The sequence below is a fragment of the Hibiscus syriacus genome, unplaced genomic scaffold, assembly GCF_006381635.1.
Source record: "Hibiscus syriacus cultivar Baekdansim isolate YM2019G1 unplaced genomic scaffold, ASM638163v2 tig00112124_pilon, whole genome shotgun sequence".
Taxonomy (NCBI): Eukaryota; Viridiplantae; Streptophyta; class Magnoliopsida; order Malvales; family Malvaceae; genus Hibiscus; species Hibiscus syriacus.
In genome coordinates this window covers 290,394-311,769 of record NW_024063258.1, presented here as the reverse complement: position 1 = coordinate 311,769, position 21,376 = coordinate 290,394, and the positions used below count along the sequence as shown (strand labels likewise).

At 35.5% G+C, this 21,376-nt stretch overlaps 1 protein-coding gene and 1 pseudogene across 1 annotated transcript; one reads left to right on the top strand and one right to left on the bottom strand.

Moving 5' to 3' along the window:
• The first annotated feature begins 1,826 nt into the window (after positions 1-1,826).
• Positions 1,827-7,560, top strand: LOC120174822 (serine/threonine-protein kinase tricornered-like). Its single transcript, XM_039181564.1, has 14 exons — positions 1,827-1,925; positions 2,712-3,096; positions 3,401-3,575; positions 4,407-4,490; positions 4,577-4,818; positions 4,914-5,133; positions 5,413-5,492; positions 5,583-5,667; positions 5,809-5,940; positions 6,023-6,136; positions 6,224-6,271; positions 6,747-6,831; positions 7,034-7,090; positions 7,204-7,560. The coding sequence occupies exons 2-14, from the start codon at positions 2,876-2,878 to the stop codon at positions 7,305-7,307; spliced, it is 1,647 nt and encodes a 548-aa protein (XP_039037495.1). The 5' UTR covers positions 1,827-1,925; positions 2,712-2,875; the 3' UTR covers positions 7,308-7,560.
• Positions 7,561-8,969: 1,409 nt separating this feature from the next.
• LOC120174823 overlaps positions 8,970-21,376 on the bottom strand; it is a 38,804-nt pseudogene continuing 26,397 nt past the window's right edge.

The window sequence follows — 21,376 nt, the reverse complement described above, 5'->3', positions numbered from 1 at the left end:
AGGTTAGGGATAAAGTCATACTGAAATTTTACAAGGCAAATAGGAATGGGAATATGATGTTTAGAGTTCAATTGATAAGTTATAAGTATGAAATTAAAAATAGAATGGATAGGATCTACATTGTTTAATTTTAAAATTAGAAAAGATATTTAAAGTATTTTAATCGAAAAATAGATTTAATTTGTCTAATTTCAAAGCTAAAATAGGAATTGTATCCAAAAAATGTGGTGAGACTTTTTCTTTTATAAAAATATAATAAAATCATTCTCTTGAAAGGTCATTTTGTTGTACAAAATTTACATGAACATAAAAAATTACACCTGAAGTGTCTTATACGGTACATGAAATACTGAAAAGATAAAAGTAAAAACTATATATAATATACCATTCATAAAAAATTTATAAATTAAATTATTATTATAATATGAATATACTATGATAGAGACTTAAATTTGTAGTGACTTTATTTTTAAGGAATATAATAATAAATTTATTATCACAGTTTATTTTTCAAATAAGTTGAAGAGTTGTAGGGGGTGTATTCGATTCAGTTCGATTTTCTAATAAAATATGAATTGAGTCGTACTTTGTGGGTTTTTAAAAATTGAAACCGAATGGCACGTCCAACTTATCTCAGTGGTTAAATGAATCTTTGTTGTTCTTAGAGGTCATGGGTTCGAGCACTGTCGATTGTAATAAGGTGATCGAGCGTTCATTGTGAGTATTTAAAACAAATAATACTTTGTAATCATTATAGTTTAATAAAAAAATGAAACCGAATTGTGTAAAACCATGATTTTCGGATTCGGTTCAATTTTACGGTGTTTGTCTTTTTACTAATTTTCAAACTCAACTTGTAAAAAACAAATTTAAAACTTAAATCGAGTGTAAATATATAAATTTAAATTAAAAAAAAGATTTGAAACTGAACCAAAAATTGGAAAACCCAAATTTAATCAAACTACATAGTTCGATTCAGATCGATTTTTTTTATTTTCTCGATTTCATTATACAACCTAATACTAAGGGTGTAAAATTCATATTATCTATAGTAAAATGAAAATTGGATACGTTTTCGGGAGGTTAAAAGGGAGTGAATTAAAAATTTTGGATCTAACATTGTCAGAAATGATGATAGATGATGATCTTTGATGACAACTGACGACGAATAACAATGATGATAAGTTGCAATCAACCATGACACTGACAAATGCACATTGGATTTAGGATATACATGTCTCCATTTTAAAATTTAAATTTTTAGGTTAATTCTCTATTTGATTGATTATGTTAAGTTTGAATTTTTATTTGTGCACACCCACGTAAAAAGATATATTGTTTAATAAATGTGTCCACTTAAAAAAATTCTAAATCCGTCACTTATGAGGATTTTGATTGAATTCAATGATCAAATTAATATTTATCTAAAATTTAGAGATTAAAATAATATTTTTATTAAAAGCTCAGATAAAATTAATATTTTTTCAAAAAAAATTAAAGAATCAAACTAAAATTTAATATTTTATTAATATGTCAGGTTAGTAAATTAATAAAATGTAATGATTTAGTGATTAAAATATAATGAATTCATAATATAAGTAGTCAAAACAAAATATTTTTAAAATTGATGATTAAAATAAAACAAACTTAAAAAAATAATCAATGTAGTTAAAAATATAGCTTTATATTTAGTATTAAATATAAAAGCAGTTCGTATCAGGGAAAGTTAAAGCTTCCAACTTTTCGAAGGCCTAAATTCCATTAATGATGCTTCAATTTCTTTCATCTTAGCCTCAATATTCTCCTCTAAATCGCTTTTTCGTTTAGGGTTTCCCACTTTGCTGCCATTTATCATTTCTGTATCTTTCTCTAATCGAATCCCTCTGAAATCCATCCGCTTCAGTTTCTCTGCTGCCATTTTAATGGTTCGTTTCAGTTTAATTATTTCAATTCCAATTTTATTCGTTTATCGAAGATAAGTCCTTTTATTTACTTTTTAAAATCGGCTTTTTAGTTTCAGCTTCGATTTGACCATTTCTTGCGAGTTTCTTTTTTAATGACGGTTTTGGTACTCAGTGTTTTGAATCTTCCACTGTTTAGTCTTGGATTTTAAGTGTTTTCTTCTGTTGGTGAGAAAAATGAAGCAAACCACTTCTTTTAATCGTTGAACATCCTTTCCTCTTTCCCTGATATCTCACTTGAAGTTCTTTAAATTATGGACTTATTGCCGACTTTAAATGGGTTAAAAATCGTTTTTAAGGATCGCAGCATCATTTCATGTTCCTACTGAATTGATGACTTTAAATCGTTCACTTTGAATTAATGGATCACTGCTTTGGGTTTTCAGCTTGTTTCTAATTTACTTTGTTGGTAGTTTAGAATTGGGTTTTGAGTTGAGGTTTAGTTTGTTGTTTAGCTGCTTGAAAATGTCAAAAAATCAGGTTGGTTGGCAAGAATTGGTCGACTAATGGGAGCATGTTGCAACTAAGAGCTAGCATTGTAATTGAATGTTTGTCTCCAGTCTGTCATTAGATTTCATATAATTTGCATATTCTGTCCAATTATCTGGATTTTCTTTGCTTGTGTTGTATCCTTTCAGATATCATAACAACCTAAAATCGGGTTCTGAAACTTGCTCTTTTTTCCTGTTTCTGAACTGTTAGCCTCGTTCTAAGCTGATTTAGTCTTATTTCCGTTCTTTTCCATTGCAGAATGTGTTTATTGGATGCTTTGGTAAACAGTGATGCGCTTAAAGTTAGCATGATTCTTTTCTGTGAAAATAAGATAGTCGATGGCAAGTTTCTTGTGTGATACTGAGCTATAATGAACATTTAGGTCTGTGGGTTCGGAAGGGTTGTATTTATCGAGTAAACAAATGGAAACAGTAGGGTGTTGGTTCAACAAGTTGAAGTCAAAAGATAAGATAAGGTCTTCAAAGAAGAAAGAAGCTGCAGGTAATGCAGAAGAAGGGTCTAAACCACCAACAGGTGAAGAGGTACCATCAGATGTCACCAAACAGCGGGTAGAAGCTGCGAAGCAGTACATTGAGAACCATTACAAGAAGCAGATGAAAAGCTTGCAGGAAAGAAGGGAGCGGTACGGTTTAAATTCTTATCTCTTCTTGGAAAATTCCCCATGTATTAGTTACTGTCATGCCACATAAGTATAATGTTGCAGGCGTTGTAACTCTGCTCTGTATAATGGACTGATATTTGGCAGTAGAGATGCTTCATATCTGGTTTTGGTTCAAAATTTATTGCTGCCAGTTGCATTGTATATCTTCTGCAAAAAATAACTTGATAAAATATTGATCTGTGATTGGAGGAATGCTGGGAAAGTTATGGTAGTTTCCTTTAGGAGAAAAGGATGATGGTTTTTGAGTAATTGTGATTTTCTGCAGACGTGATATTCTAGAAAAGAAATTGGCTGATGCTGAAGTCTCTGAAGAAGAACAAAACAACTTACTGAAGTATTTTGAGAAGAAGGAAACAGAATACATGCGTCTTCAGAGGCATAAAATGGGTGCTGATGATTTTGAGCCATTGACCATGATTGGAAAGGGTGCATTTGGAGAGGTAATTATATCTTGTTCGCTTTGTAAAGCATAACTTAGGTGCTTCTTTTTTCCGGATTTGCTTTAATCTACTTGGAATTTTTAATATATATATATATATATATATATTAGGCATAAAGTCATCAGAGGTCCTTGTACTTTTGAATAAAACCAATGTGGCCCTCGTATTATTTTTTCTCTCAATGTGACCCTCCAACTCAGAAAACAAACCGAATGTGGCCCTTTGACCAACGTTTTTCGTCGTTGACCATTATAATTCTGGCGTGTCTGTTCACGGTGTTGACACGGTGGTCCACGGTGCTGACGTGACAATTCATCTATCATATTTGATTTACCAATTTAGTCAATCTGCCATGTCATCCTCCACGTTAATCTGCCACCCTAGACAACCATGTTAGCACTGTAGACTGCCACATCAGTACTGTAACGGTCAACGATGAAAAACGTTGGTCAAATGGTCACGTTGAGTTTATTTCTAAGTTGGAGGGTCACATTGAGAGAAAAAAATATTACAGGGTCACATTGATTTTTTTTCAAAAGTACAGGGACATCCAATGCTTTTTTGCCTATATTTTAGTTGTTTTCCCAGGACAATGCTTTAAGAAATCTTCTAGAAGGACAGGCTTCTTCTACATGTTATATTACTTAGCTGCATTATTTGTTAGTCTTTACTAATATTTCAGCTACAATTTTGCCTCACCTTTATTCTTAATTTATTTTCAACCCCTGGCCCTGAACATCTATATATACTTTTTATTGGTTTATTTTCACCTTCTCCATCAAAAGAAGGAATTTTTCCACGAATTCGGTCCTCACTCTTTTCTCATTACAGGTTAGAATCTGTAGGGAGAAGGCAACTGGTCATGTTTATGCTATGAAGAAGCTTAAGAAGTCAGAGATGCTTCGTAGAGGACAGGTTTACTATTTAAGCCTGCTATGTAATTTCCTTAATATGTTTTACGCCATTATGCTAATCTGGTAATTTGCATTTCTAATGTTCAGGTTGAACATGTAAAAGCCGAGAGAAATCTACTTGCAGAGGTTGACAGTAATTGCATTGTCAAACTTTATTGCTCCTTCCAAGACGAAGAGTATCTGTATCTCATTATGGAATATTTACCTGGGGGAGATATGATGACTTTACTGATGCGGAAGGATATACTAACTGAAGATGAAGCCAGGTTTTATGTCGGAGAAACTGTCCTGGCAATTGAATCAATCCACAAACATAATTATATTCATAGGTGAGTTGACATGAAGTTAAATCCTCGTCACTTTATCCAATGGTCTTCTTGAGTTTGCACTAAAGGGTGAACCCATTATATGTCGCGTGTTGCAGAGACATCAAACCTGACAACCTGCTACTCGATAGAAATGGTCATATGAAATTATCAGATTTTGGATTATGTAAACCTTTAGATTGCAGTAATCTCCAGGAAAAGGATTTTTCTATAACAAACAATCTCAGTGGGGCTCTTCAAAGTGATGGACGGCCTTCTGTACCAAAACGCACACAACAAGAGCGGCTGCAGCATTGGCAGAGGAACAGAAGGATGCTTGTAAGTGCATGATCACCATGTAACTAATGCAACATTAAGTTTTGTTGTTATCACTCATGGTAATATTTGGTTTACAAAGCAAGGAACTTCCTTTTTTTGATTCTGTGTGTTTACCAGGCTTGGATATTATAACTGTAAGTTGCCTTTGATATTGTAGAAAGGCCAGAAGCTTGCCTCTTTTCCCGCTAATTTCATGAATTGAAAACCTTTTGTTTTCCCTGTTTTCATTGAAATGGCATACGAGTGTTGCTTGAACATTTGCACAATATAATATTTCAGGCTTATTCTACAGTCGGTACACCTGACTATATCGCTCCAGAGGTTTTGCTGAAGAAAGGATACGGAGTGGAATGCGATTGGTTTGTAAATTAACATGAATTCTTCTTTGTAATATATTTATATTGTGATTTCTGAGTGGTAGTTATAATGATTTTTTTTTATGTTTTTAGGTGGTCTCTTGGTGCTATCATGTATGAAATGCTTGTTGGATATCCGCCCTTTTATTCGGATGAGCCAATGTCAACATGTCGAAAGGTGTGTTTTTTTCTATTATCTACTCGTGTTCATTTTTAACTTCTATATATCACAACTCTTCAATGTACTTATTATGTTCTTTGTTAGAGATAATTAAACATTGCCCAATTCAATGTTTAACATGCCCTCTACATTTTCCAGATCGTAAATTGGAGAACCCACTTAAAATTTCCAGAAGAAGCAAAACTATCCCCAGAGGCAAAAGATCTTATCAGTAAACTTCTATGCAATGTTGAACAGAGGATTGGCACAAAAGGCGCGCATGAAATTAAGGTGTTGTGTGGTGTGTCCTGTTCTAGATTCTTCGATTTTGTTTTGGTAAAATTCGAATTGAACTGGCTGTATCTGTTTGCAGAATCACCCTTGGTTTAAGGGTGTTGAATGGGACAAATTATATCAAATGAAAGCTGCATTTATTCCTGAAGTCAATGATGAGTTGGATACACAAAATTTTGAGAAGTTCGAAGAGGTATATAATTAGTGTTACAGTGACTATAAATATGCAATTCTCTATTTTAGACGTATTCTTATAGTTCTCTTTTCTTTCATGCACCAGATTGACAACCAAATTCCATCAGCAGCAAAATCAGGTCCATGGAGAAAGGTTAGTGCAATTTTATATATTTTCAGTTAAAATGTTTAGAACCAAGAATGAGTCATTAGTATCGAACAAAAATTTTATATATACCGATCCTTAACCAAGTTTGCTAGAAATTTCCATGATTGCCGTTTCGGAAATTAGTTGGTACGATTTCTTTGTGCTGGGGGGTTTTCTGTTGGTTCATTTTTATGAATTCTTTGGAAATCTGCCTTTTTTACCCTTAAATACCAAATTCAGTTTCACGTGATTTTTTTTTTCTTGGGAGACGTACCATCTTCTGGTCTATTGCCTTAAATACCATCTTCATGTTATATTTTGGTATGTTTCTTAAATGATTGAAATCAACCTTCTGAGGAAAGCACAGATATAATGAAGTCTAATTGTAAAATATATAATAAAATTTAAATCATCCTATTTATCATGGTTAAAAAGGGATATTACATCCAGAACATTATTCAAATTTCCCCCTTTGATGCAGATGCTTTCATCCAAAGATGTAAACTTTGTTGGTTACACATACAAGAACGTCGAAATAGTAAACGATAATCAGTTACCTGGCATCGGTATCTTGCTTCCTCCCTCGGTTTAACTTTTTGTCCTTAGTTACTTCTGCTCCCCATGCATATAAGCTTATCTATTTATTCTCGAATACAATTTGTGTCTTTGTGAAGATCATCGGTGCGTGTTTTTCTCAATCAATCCCCATTCAACTCGTCTGTTTTTATCCCGTAAGACTGCTTTTTATATATTCCATCTTTTCTGCAGTTGAATTGAAGAAGAGGAGCTCTAAGCCGAAGAGACCCTCCATCAAATCCCTTTTTGGTAAGATATTACAACTATTATTGGGTTAAGTTTGGGACAATGTGAGTGGTCTTTTCGAATGATAGCATATCAATCAGGCTATGGTTCATTCACGCTTGGTCTACTTTTTGCAGAGGAGTCGGCCGCGGCCGCCAGTCAACCTGTTCAAGGGAGCTTCTTAAACCTCTTGCCACCGCAAATAGAAGCCCCTGAGAATGATTCGAGGGGAAGAAAATGAAATGGCGTTTGTTTTGCAGTCTAAGGTTTCGGATTTTCAATGGAGAGTGGTTTGAGATTTGGTTAGATTGGCTGTTTGAATCTGGTATAGGAGATTTGTTCCATGTACAATAATATCCGGAAAAAATTAAATATTCTTTCATATTTGTTTGTGTAATTATTTTTTTATTTATTTGTTTTGTTGTGTTTTGTCATCTCAATACCCCAATTGTTGTTAACCAAAACAAAAGATGTACGAAGAAATTTAACTAAATTACTTTTGCATGAGTGTAAATCTAATTTAGTTTTACATTCATTCATAACCTTTTTTTTTATTTCTATTTTCATAGTGTAATTGTTTCATTTAGTAAATCCTTTGGGTCATTTATAAGTCTCTCTAAATCATTTGTAAGTCTTTCGTTTTGCGTATGATAAGACATGATGCCTGTAATCTTTGAGCAGGCTCTTTATCTCCAGAATTTCAATCTTATCTGTCCACAAACGAAAGATATTTAGGTTTCATCTTTCCAAAGTTGTGGGAGAGTGGATCAATTGAATTGTCTCTCTCCAAAGTTGTGGGAGAGTAGACCAAGGTTGCATCTCTCTAAAGTTGTGAAAAAGTAGGCAACAGTTCAATCACTCTAAAGTCTTGGTCGAATTGATCAGTTCGATCTCGTCTCTCCAAAGTTATGGTAGGGCAAATGAAAGGATTCTCGTCCTGTCACTGAGAAGAGAAAAGTAGACCTTTGAGGCCTTGTAGTAACCATTGAACCAAATTTGCCTATCAACAATCCAATTGACCCAAATAAATGAAACCCAAGCCCAAACACAACGCCTCACTCTCCTAACTCTCGTCGCCAAACAATAGGGTCCACTGGTCCCCACTCAGCCATCGCCTCCTTTAAAATCAAATAATCCATGTCCATTCCATATTATTGTCAAAATCAGATTTCCCCAATTTTTTTAATATGCACGTTTTTAAAATTTATTGAGAACAAGGATAGTTTCAACAAAGGACTTCATCACATTCTTTCGATTGAAATATACTTATATTGAGACTTGTTACTGAGTTGAAAGTCATCGAAAATGTCATAAATAGATGGAAAGGCTATAAGTGACATGTTGATGATTGATTGTCCTTAAATATTTTAAGATCTTTCAATGAGTCAACCACTTATAGTAGTTGTTGAGTCAGTCGATCAATAATATAATTAAATAGAGGAGTGAATTAACACAAAAATTTGGCAGAAGATTTTTTAGAGCATCGAAAATTAACAAAAACAATTTTAAAATAATTCAACTTTTAAACAAATCTCTATCCCCTACTTTAGCTATCCTTAAAATATTGAGAGAAAGAGATAATACAAAAGGCATTGATCTCCTCAATCGGGTTATGAAAATCTCAAAAGTTCCAAAATCATAAACTCCTTGAAAATATCAAAACTTCTCGAAACAGTTTCAAAAACCGCCATAAAAATACATTTTGACATTTTTTAAAAATAATTTAGATCTTTGGATAACTTTTTAACTCAAATAAGTATTTATATTTTTTATAAAATCAATTAAATCAGTAATTAACTTGATGTGATATCAGTCAGATTCATGTATAAGTTTACAAAAGAAAACCAATTTCATTAATGCACAAAGTTAATGGACAACAGTCCTATGAAAAAGCACAAAAGGCCAAAACTGTTAAACTAGGGTACTCCAACTTTCTTAAAACTTGTACTAAATTCATTTTGATTTTAGTAACAAAACCACCCCATATGAAACATGTAGAATGAAACTAGTAATGTATTGATTCTGCATTATTTTTCTCACAATAAAAAATATGGAAAGGAGACTAACTTCACTCGCATGTATTTACAACAACAACCTCTTTATCTCAACTAATTTCAAAAGGGAGCCTCAAAGGATTCTTCCCATATATCACCACTTCCATTTGATGCATCCTCAACATCTTCCATTGAAAACCTAATGTATTCTCTATGAGCAAAGCGATCCCACTCTGTCATTGTTGGATTTTCACGCTCCTATATAATTATATCTTGTCATCAGCATTCAAAGGGAAAAATCAATTAAAATAAATAAGGCATAATTACAAAATTACTTCCTAATATTTGCATAAATTGTCACTTTGATCCTTATTGTTTTTAGTATTTTAATCTCCTACGTTTCAATTTTTTAGTCAAAATACTGATGTGGATGCCTTTATTGGAAAACAATATCAATCAAGGCAATAAATATTTTGAGACCAACAAATTAGAGTTTTATTTGTTTCCTCTATTACATTAGATTCTTATTTCCTTTATAACTTTAGTCTTGTTAGTCAAGATCCTATATGTTAGGGATCTATAAGATAAGCAATTACTCTATTAGAAAACATTATTCATAGAAGAGGTTCTGTCAAAGACGAATTTGCTTCATTGACTAACCATAGGTCAGAGCCAAAATTCTTTCACGTCTAGACATGTGACTAGATCCTACGCCAAGGCTCATAAAATCTTGGTGTCAGAACCAGCTGTCATGGGTGATGCAGAGGATTTGACAAAGAAGTTGAATGCTTTCATGCAACAAATAACTTCAGGGCAACGAGCATTAAAGGAGTAGTTGATTGGATTATCTCATTCGATCCAAAAGACGAAGAAGGGGTACCCAACGAGAAATACCAAATGATAGGACAACAACGAAAGCAAAAAAAGGACTTCAAACTCATAACAAGGTGGGTCTATGGTGCCACGATACTCTAAGATGGAACTTCCCACCTATAATGGTGTTGGAAATCCTTTAGGGTGGCTGAAACGATGCAAGAAATTCTTTGGAAAACAGCAGAGTAATGAAGATGACAAGGTAGGCTTAACAACATTTCATCTCTTAGGAGAGACAACTATGATTTAATCAAATGGAATAAGAGGAGGTAGGCCTTGATTGGGGGCGTTTCAAGAAGTATTGTCATTTGAGGTTTGGACCACCTATGAGTAATAACCCTTAAGGGGAACTTGCCAACCTGAAACAGACCGAGACTGTAGAAGAATATCAAAGCCAATTGCAATCACTATTTGTTAGGATTTCTGATCTTAAACCGAGACAACAAGTAGATCTCTTTACTTTTGGGTTGGTAGAGGAACTTAGAGTCGATATTGAGATGCAACAGCAAGGGAACCTAGGAGTTGTGATGAACATGGCTCGAAAAACATAAACAAATGGTCTCTTCAAAATTTCTTCTCAAACCAACCTGAATTGTCCAACTTCCCAAAACACCGACAACAATATGATCATTCCAACGACTAATAGCTTTAATGCAAATGGAGGGGAACAAACAACAAAACCAATAGGGAACATTCGCAAAGTAAGTTCTTCCGTACCTTTTATAAAGAGATTGACACAAACAGAAATGGCAAAAAGAAACGCAAAGGGGTTGTGTTATAATTGCGATGAGTCATACTCTTTGGGCACAAATGTAAAAGATTATTTTGGATTGAAGTTCCAAATTATGATGATGAGGAAGATAATGATGAGGTGGAAGATCTAAAAATTTCTTTACACGCCATCAGCATGACTTGTATTTCTTCTACTATGCAATTATAGCAAAGGTGTCAGAGTGACAGTGCTAGTACTTGTCGATTTAGGCAGTACACAACCTTTTACGTGAAGGTTTGATGTCAAGAATGGGATTGGAAGTATGAGAAAAACCCGGACTACAAGTTTGTTTGGCTAATGGAGAGCGAGTGCCTAGCATAGGTATTTGTAAATCAATACAATTCATAGTTGCAAATGACGGTTTTCAAGCTGATTTCTATATTGAACCACTAGAGGGATTTGATGTGATTAAAAAGGTAAAATGGTCTTGTACTCTTGGTCCGATTTTATGGGACTTCAACTCTTTGACGATGAAGCATGTTGTAAAGGGAAAGGAGAAACTATGGCGAGGGTAGTTTCCGAAGGTAGTTCCACGACTTAGTCTAATGCAAGGATCAAGACCAATTGTAGTCAGACCGTATCACATTGTTACATATTCTTAGGCTAACTTTTAGGCTAATTTATATTCTATTAAATGTAATATACTATGTTACCTAGTTTAGCTATATTAGTTGTGTATATATAACCCTTTCTACTGATGAATAAAATATACAAAAATACATTCTCTACTGTTTCTACATGGTATCAGATGTTTTAAAATATTCGAGAGGTTGAATATTATTTTTTTCTATGGGCTGTTTGAGTATCAAAAGCAAGGAGTGTTTTGGCCGTTTTTCTCTGGCAACTTTTGAAAGCTCCTCTCTCAACACCGCCAGCCCCAAGAGGCCCACCGTGTGTCAATCAGCCGATCTGGAAAGACTGATCACCAGATTCCTTACGAGTGAAGCTCACGCGCAGCCACAAGATTTCGTCTGTCTGACACATGTCGATGCGTGAAAGCACATTGTCGACCTATTCCAACGTCGATTTCTTTCATCGTCGTCACTACTTGATTCCACCACACCTTGCTGTCGCTCCTTGTTTTTGGTTCGTTTTTGGGTTGGTATCTCCGTTTTTGGTATTATTTGATTATCGATTTAATTTTTTTGTGGGTTGTATGTTCCCTTGCTCTTATGGCTGATGAAAATGATGTAGAAACTTCTTCAATAACTGTTACAATATCTGCGAATGAGTATGTCAAGTTTTTTCATCTTCGAGAAATTATGAAACAAGCATCCGGTCTCATTTCTATTCTTGTTGAGTCAGGTAAACTTAATACATGTCTTGTTTCAACCTCATCAGAATGGGTCATTGATTCTGGTGTTATAGATCACATGACAGGTAACCACAATCTTCTTTCTCGTTTTAAATCCCATCTATTTATCACTCCTGTTACTTTTGCCGAATGTTCCATATCCAATGCTATTGGTTCTAGCACTGCGAATCCTACTCCTCTTCCTTTGTCATCTGTTTTGAGCTTACCACAACTATCTTTTAATTTGATGTCAGTTCGTAAGCTTACGCATCTCCTTAACTGTTCTCTCATTTTTTCCGGGTTATTGTTAGTTTCAGGATCTCTTAAGAGAAATTATTGGTAAAGAACATGAATCTGATGGTATCCTTAATACCCAAGAACCAAAAACAGTTGCATGCATCGGAACTCTCACTTCTTTGTCATCCCTCACTCCCTTCTTTAAAGAAACTTTGTCCTCAATTTTCCAGCTTTAACATCTTTAAATTGAGATTCTTGTCAGCTTGTTAAACATTATTGTCTTAGTTTAAACCCTAGAGTCAATAAACGCTCCTCTGCCCCGTTTTAGTTAGTTTATTATGATGTTTGGGGTCCTAGTCTAGTTATATCTAAACTTGGTTTCCCGTATTGTCACCTTTGTTATGATTATTCTAGAATGACAGCTTTATTTGATGAAATCTCGTTCTGAATTGCTCACTCATTTTTTGTGCTGAAATTTGAACTCAGTTTGGTACACCTATACAAATATTGCGAAGTCATGATACAAAAGAGTATCTTTCAGGTTCTTCTCAAAAATACATGCTTGAACAAGGCATGCTCCATTAAACCTCATGTGTTAACACCCCTTTTCAAAACGGTGTTGTTGAAAGAAAAAAAACACATCTGCTTGAAACTACTCGTGCCTTGTCATTCAAATGCATGTTCCAAAATGTTTTTGGACTGATGTCGTGTCAACCGCTTGCTTTCTATTTAATCCTATGTTTTCTTCTGTTTTGTTGGGTAAAATATATTTCCATACATTGTTTTCAAATAAAAATTTGTTTCTCATCTCACCAAAAAAATTTTGGTGTACTTGTTTTGCTCGGGGTGTTCGTCCCCAAATAATAAAATTTGATCCCAAGTCTTTGAAATGTATGTTTTTGGGATATTCTCGTACATAAAAAAGGTATCTAATGTCTACCGATGTTACTAATTTTAGAAATACCTTTCAGGAGTTGTATATGTAACAACCACCTGGTTTTGTTGCTCAGGGGGTGTAAGGGAAAACATGTCGTTTGAAGAAATCTCTATATGGTTTGAAACAAAGTCTTCGAGCTTGGTCTGAAAATTTTAGTCAAGCTATTGAGAAGTTCGGGATGCAGAAAAACAAATCAGACCATTTGGTTTTCTTTAGAAAGTCCGAAGGAGGCATTATCCTATTAGTGGTTTATGTGGACGATATTATTATCACTGGAAGTGATTCTAGCAAAATTTCATCTCTGAAGTCCTTTCTCCACACTTAGTTCCACACCAACGATTTGGGGATGTTAAAATATTTCTTGGGAGTTGAGGTGAACAAGAATAAAAGAGGAATCTTCCTATCCCAAGAAAAAGGGCAGTGTTCATGTAGCAGTGGAAAATCTTAACTAGGCTACGAAGGAACTTCCAGATTCCAATTCTTTTGGGTTTCCCGACTTACTCTAAGCTAGCGAAAAGACCTTTCAAAGTCACTAGAAAGAGAACCAAAGAAGAAAAAGGGCTAAAATGAATTAGCTAAAGAATGCTCCTCAGAGAAATGCTTTCATAAATTCTTCTTCCTCTTGCCGACTCTGATAGTGAGTGCTGAAGAAGAAAAAAAGTTCTTTGCAGTTAGCCCTCCAAGTAGGTCACGGAGGGCACGGAGGGCGAGGGGAGAGAAGACACTAACTAGAGTGCCAAGGAAAGCAATTGTATGGGTCAAGTATAGTGGTATGCTCTGTAGACGGGACCGATTCACCTCACTCTCCTTCGCCTTCACTTTCAACCAGAACAAGAGACAGCTTCACCACTACGGGTATGCGAAGACACCACAATCGCCAGTCCCTCGATACAAAGGAATTGATCTACTTCAAGAGTTAGCCCACCTCAAGGCCGAAGTCAAGACTGCCTTTCTACATCATGATCTGGCCTTGAAAAAAAGGTAGCTAGCTTATTTGTCAAAGTCGAAAAAATTAGGTGCTAAACCTTACAGTACTCCAATGGTCCTCAATCTACAGCTAACCAAAGAAGGTGAATTAGTTGATGATCCTGAAAGGTATAGAAGAGTTATTGGAAAGTTGAATTATCTCACTGTAACGCGTCCTAATATTTCTTATCCAGTGAGTGTTTGGAGCCAATATATGTCATCACCAACTATCGATCATTGGAAAGCGGTAAAACATGTTCTGCATTATTTGAAAAGTGCTCATAGATGTGAAATTTTATATGGCAATCATGGTCATACTAGGATCGGATATTTTTCAAATTTGGCTTGGGCAAGATACAAGAAAGATAGATCTTCAGGATATTGTGTGTTTGTTGGAGGAAACTTGGTTTCATGGAAGAGTAAGAAACATAAAGTGGTCTCACGATCTAGTGCAAAAGCCGAATATAGATCAACGGCTAAATTCGTGTGTGAAATCATATGGGTACATCAACTCCTCAACGAAGTAGGAAATAAAATTTCAGTTCCTGCAAAACTCTAGTGTGATAATCAAGTTGCATTTCATATTGTTTCCAACCCTGTCTTTCATGAACGAACGAAACAAATTGAGAATGATTGTCACTTCATTCGTGAAAAGATACAACAAGGTTTGATCACTACTGGATATACGAAGACTGGAGAACTAATATATATATATTCACAAAGGCTCTCAACTGAATCTGAATCAATTATCTATGTAACAAGCTGGGCATGATTAATATCTATGATCCAACTTGAGGGGGAGTGTTTCAAATTCTTAGGCTAACTTCTAAGCTAATTTATATTCCATTAAATGTAATATTATGTTACCTAGTTTAGCTATATTAGTTGTGTATATATAGCCCTTTCTATTGATGAATAAAATATACATAAATACATTCTCTACTGTTTCTACACACATTTTCAAAAAGATTCGTCGCATCTCGTAAAGATTCCTACCCCTCGAGTCGAAATTCTTGATACAACCAACAAGAATAAAAAAACTTCTCCAAAATTATTACAACTCCAACAACGAATTACTCAAGGAGAATTGGGATTAGACTGGGTCGTGCAAGAGGGTTGATTTTCTTCAAAGATTTATATTAGATAGGGATGAAGCTTGCAACTTTTGCAACCAAGGTGAAGAATCAGTTCAGCACCTATTTATTTCTTGCCAAATTTCGTGGGAATTATGGAACAAAATCATAGGCTACTGGGGTATCCTGTTAGCCTTACCTGCTGATCCTTCTCTCATTAGTTCATAGTCTGTTTTGAGGCCTTTTTCTGCTATGTGGAAGTTTATTCTGGGGGCTGTTTTTTGGTCAATTTGGAAGACGAGAAATGAAATTATTTTTTGATAGAGGTAAGCTGGACAGATCCTCACTGTTTTTCACTGTCCGGTTAAGGTTAGCGAAATGGTTCCTAGCTAAGTATCCTCTTCTCTCTATCCAAGTGGATTCTTTAATTGGGGATCCTTCATTGGCAGATAATATTTCAGCGGCTAAGGATCTACACAGGCCGGTGGTATGCTGGAGTCCTCCCCCAGTCGGTTTTTTCAAGTTAAATGTGGATGGAGCTATAACTAGTGTTGGGTTGTTAGCTGGAATTGGGGGAATCCTCAGAGATTGGAATCGGAATAAGCTTATGCCGTTTTCAGAAAAAGTAGGCCCTACTCCTATCATTTTAGCAGAGTTGAAAGCTATCAAAAGAGGCTTAGACCTCTTTCTGTCATCTGAATGGGTATTGAAAGGAAAGCTCATTATTGAGAGTGATTGTAAGCTAGCAGTGGATTGGATGAAACAACAGGAAGCATTCCTACTTTTCTTTAAATTTTGTTAAGGATATTGTGTCTATTGTTTCTGATAATGAGGTCATTGTGAGGTGGATTCCGAGAAGCTGTAATTGTGAAGTTGATAATCTAGCAAAGGAGAGAATTGGGTAGTGGTTTTTCAGCACGGGTCTATTCAGAGTGTGTTCAAGTTTTATGTATCTTTTAGGAGTTTTTTTTTATAGGAATGGTAGGCCTCGTTATAACTCCCTTCTTGATTAATGGATCACAAAGTGCTCCTTAATCAGCGAAAGGAGGAAAGAGTACCTAAAACTTCATTAATAACCTCAAGTTACATAAGACTTAAAACAACCGTACAAACTCCCTTTACAACAATCCAACCCAAAGCATAAAATAACCTAATACAACCAGAACAGAGTCTATCCAATACCCTCCTTTGCTAAAGTGTCAGCCTCACATTGGCTGACCTAGCAACCCATCTAATGATACCATTCAAACCTCTAAACATATCACCAATATCCTTCAGTAAATCAATGTAGACATAGGGACATCGTTCTCTATTCTTGACCCAATCCACTGCTAATTTACTGTCAGATTCAACGATTAAACGCTCCTTAAAACGTTGTCGAATCGAAGCAAAATAGGATAAGCCCTTCTTAATTGCCATAAGCTCTATCAAGATAGGAGGACCTGGAACAGCAGCCTCTTTGAAAGAACCCACTACCGAGCCATCCTCAACTCTAAGAATGCCTCCAACACCACTTTTCCTCCAGTCTGCAGTCACTGCCGCATCCACATTCAACTTTATAAATCCCTTTTGAGGATGTGACCAAGACACAATTTTGATAATAGGAGAGCTTGAATAAGAGCAACTATCCCCAAGTGATGGATCACTAATAAGAAAGTCCTTAGGGATATATGCATCCTTGAAGTTAGCTAAGAACCAGCCGCCAACCTACTTCTTGCCATAAAATATAGATCAATCTGATCTAACCTCCCCCCATCGAACACAATGGCATTCCTCCACTTCCAAATTGACCATAGAACCACACCCGGAATGAAGGACCAAAGTTTAGAATTAGGAACCAATTCCTCCCAAGCAAACAAAAAATTTTGAGCATTGCCTTGAAAAGCTGAACAAACTCCCCAGAAACTAAAAAATTTATTCCATAAAGACCACGCCACTACACAAGTAAAAAATAAATGTGTTGAGGATTCATCCGCCTTGTTACATAAAGGGCAAACAACGTCAACAATAGCTGAAACTCCTCTCCTCTGTAACTCTAATTTAACTGGCAATCTCTGAAGCACCACTTGCCACATAAAAACCTCCACTTTCGAGGCACCAATCCCTCCAAACGTACTTCATCCAAAAAGAGTCTTCTATACTTGCAGGACAACATAACTTCACACTCGAATTGACAGTATATACTCCTTCCCCATTCCCTCTCCAGACCAACCCATCTGAACCCTCATGTGAAAGATTGATATTTTGAATTAAAGCCATTAAATCAGAGAATTGATCCAGTTCCCATCACTTAATTCCTTCTCAATTGAACATGCCAAGACCAACCTGAAGACCGAAACTCCCCAAACTCATTAAGCTTCCCATACTTGTTTACCGAAAGAACAAACATTCTCAGGAAAACCAAATTTAGAGGGTAATCATGCGCCCAACAATCATACCAAAATTTGATGCTCCCTCCATCCCCCACTCGAACTTTATACAAATTTCGGAATTTTACTCCAAACTGATCCTGTTTGAAGTGGTTACTGACCACCGATTTCCATATCCAAGAAGCATATGCAGGAAGTTTCTCGTTAAACATCAGAACATTAGGGTCCAGATTAAATTTACAGCAAATAACCTTCTTCCACATTGTCTCCCTATCGTTTGCAAACCTCCACGACCATTTCCCTAGGAGAGCTCTATTCATATAACTAATATCTAGAAAACCAAGACCCCCAGCATTCTTTCCTACGCACACTGTCGACCGATTAACCCATTGTATTTTTTTGGCCTCCACCCCTCCTCCCCATAGAAAACTGGCCATGATGGAATTAAGCTTAGCAATCACCGAAGACGGTATCTTAAACAGGGACATGAAATAGATAGGTAAGGAGCACAAAACTATCTTCAATAAAATCAACCTCCCTGCTATTGACAGAGTATGAGCCTTCCAACCTACTAACTTCTTATAAAAATTTTGAACTATCGGATCCCACAACAATAGCGAATTCCTCTTGGCACCAAGAGGCAACCCCAAATATTCCGTAGGGAAATGTCCTACTAAACAACCAATAGCATTATCCCATTGAAGAAACTCTTCCTACTTGTGTCTTCGAGGCATTGCAGAAAATGATCAGATAATCTGCGAATTGCAGATGAGATAGATTAACTGAAGCCTCATCGTTGCCAACAACCAGGCCACAAAACAGACCCGAAGAAACTGCTTTAAGGAGCAGCAGATTCAGCAGTTCTCCAACAAAATTAAACAGCATTGGGGGCAGGGAACAAACCCTGTCTAAGACCTTTAGCCATAGGGAATTCAACAGAAGGAACACCGTTAACTAAAACTGACACCGAAACAGTTGTAACACACTTCCGAATCCAATTGCACCACTTAGAACCAAACCCCATTTTATTCATAACTTTAAAGAGAATGTTCCAATCTACCGTATCATAAGCCTTCTTGAAGTCCACCTTAAAAACACAACCCTTCAAACCTTTCTTCCTCCACAAATCAATTCCTTCATTAGCAATAAAAGAGCAGTCTAGAATTTGTCTCCCATGTATAAAAGCAAACTGTGACTCACTGATGAGATTATTTATACAACATCTCAACCTTCTCGAAAGACACTTAGAAAGAATCTTGTACATCCCACCTACCAGTGAAATAGGTCTGAACTCATCTAAACCCCCGATATTAGTGCCCTTCGGGATGAGAGTTATGAAAGAATGATTTATGCCATGTTCCTAATCCTTCCCCAAAAAGAAATTGTGAAAAAACTTCAGAATATCACCTTTCAAATAAGACCAGAATTTTTTAAAAAATCCCATATGGTACTCTTTTCTTCCTTACGCTAGTCGGTTCTTGCCTTATGGTAAAGGACTACTAAGAATGAGGTTTTTAATGAGACCTTCTATTCCTATCAAAAAAATGAAGCTTGCAACTTTAGAAATTTTGCAAAACTGTTTAGTTTGTCAACACCATAAATGGTAAAATTTACAACCTGTAAGATTGCTTCATTCCCTTCTGATTTCACAACAAATTTGGGATGTCTCCATGGAGGGTCTACTTAAGGTTAAAAGGGAAAATTCTACTTATGATGGTTGTGAATAAACTATCAAAATACATTCAATTTCTTCCCTTGGCTCATCCGTTTACTCCTATATTTGTCTTCTTTGCTGAGGTATTTCGAGTTAATCATTTGTTGGAATCTATAGTTTTGGACATTGGACAGGTTATTCTCAAGAAGACATCGTTTAGGAATCATTTGAAGTTTTACAAAAAAAACTTATACTGAATTTGAGCTTGAGGACAAGCTCAAACTCCGAGAAAGGGAGTATCGATGTGAATGCCTTTATTGGGAAGCAATATTAGGGAAGACACTAAATTTATTAAGGGTAGGAAATTAGAATTTTATTTGTTTCCTCTATTACATTAGATTTTTTTTCCTTTATAACTTTAGTCTTACTATTCAAAATCCTATATGTTAAGGGTCTTTATTTTCATCAGGATTATTAAATAAAGAAAATAAGCAATCACTCTATTAGAACACATTATTCACAAAAGGGTTCTGTCAAGGACGAATTTACTTCTTTGATTAACCATACGTCAGAGCAAAAATTATTTTACGTCTAGACTTGCGACTAGATCTTATACCAAGGTTCATAACAAATATCTTCTGTTGAAAGAGAACCGTTAGTCAACTAACGGTCAAAACATGTTCATGTGGCATTTTTACATGTGCTTAATTGATGATATGGCACGTACCACATCATCACTATGGGTAGGATTATTCTTTTGTCACTAAAGGCCTATTAAAGGCTGCTAATATTAAATAAAGAAAATAAGCAATCACTCTATTAGAAAACATTATTCACAAAGGGGTTCTGTCAAGGACGAATTTACTTCTTTGATTAACCATAGGTCAGAGCAAAAATTATTTTACGTCTAGACTTGCGACTAGATACTACACCAAGGCTCATAACAAATACCTCTTGTTGAAAGAAAACCGTTAGTCAACTAACAGTCAAAACATGTTGTTCATGTGGCATTTTTACATGTGCTTAGTTGATGATATGGCACATACCACATCATCACTATGGGTGACGTGACACGTGTTACATCATTACTTTAGTCACATGACATATACTACAACAACAATTAAACACATGAAAATGTCAAATCAGCACCATGTGTTAACCGTTTGTCAACTATCGATTTTCTTCTAACATGTATTACAGGCTAAAATACTCTAAAAAAAGAAAATGAGACAAAATGGCCATTTGTGCGAACGTTGGGAGACAATTTATCATTATGTCTTAAAATAATGGTAATGTTCAAAGCTAAACATGCATTACCTGACGAATAAGGAAAGGGTCTCGACTTTCAAAAGCAATAACTTGTTGAGGTTGAAAAGAATGTTGAATACTTTCCGGATAGCTTGCAGCCTTTCAAGTCACGAAGAGTAATGTAGCCCTCATTCTGTAATCAACCAATCATTGTTTAACACTGCCATGAAGAATGTTGTATGCACTAATGCTTATCTACATGCAGTCAAAGAAGAATGAATCATCAGTATCGAATCCAGGGATGACCTCTGGTACAATCATGTCAAAATCTGGCATAATATGTCCTCAAATAGCACTGGTTCTTGGTCATACACTCCATCCGGTGCAACTGCTCCTCAAAAAAGAATTGCATTTCATTTGGTGTGAGCAACCCATTTCCATCTAAATCAATGCATTTAAACCTGAATTAAACAAACTGGGTTCAGGTAATGTTTGTCATTATTGAATATAGATTATCCCTAAATGACGCTAATCAGATTGCTAAATTTAAGTTCTTCAAACATGACAGGCAGATCGGAAACTATTTCTAAAAGCAGTCAAAAGGAAGAATGAATTAGGATCCTTTCAATTTTTTGTCCTGATGATGATTCACAGGAAAAATCAGTCAATATAAGGCTCTAGCAACATGTGACCACTTTAGTATCATAAACAAACCATCGTCAAGTTGAATTACACTGAACAGGCAATCAACAAGTATGTATGAAAACAAAAACTGAATGATTCTGATTTCTGAGTCTAAAGATTGCCACTCAAACGAAACAAAGTCCATTCTTTCTAGCAGGACTGTCAACACTGTACAACTAAAACTAGTATGATATCATTGGCAAGAATGT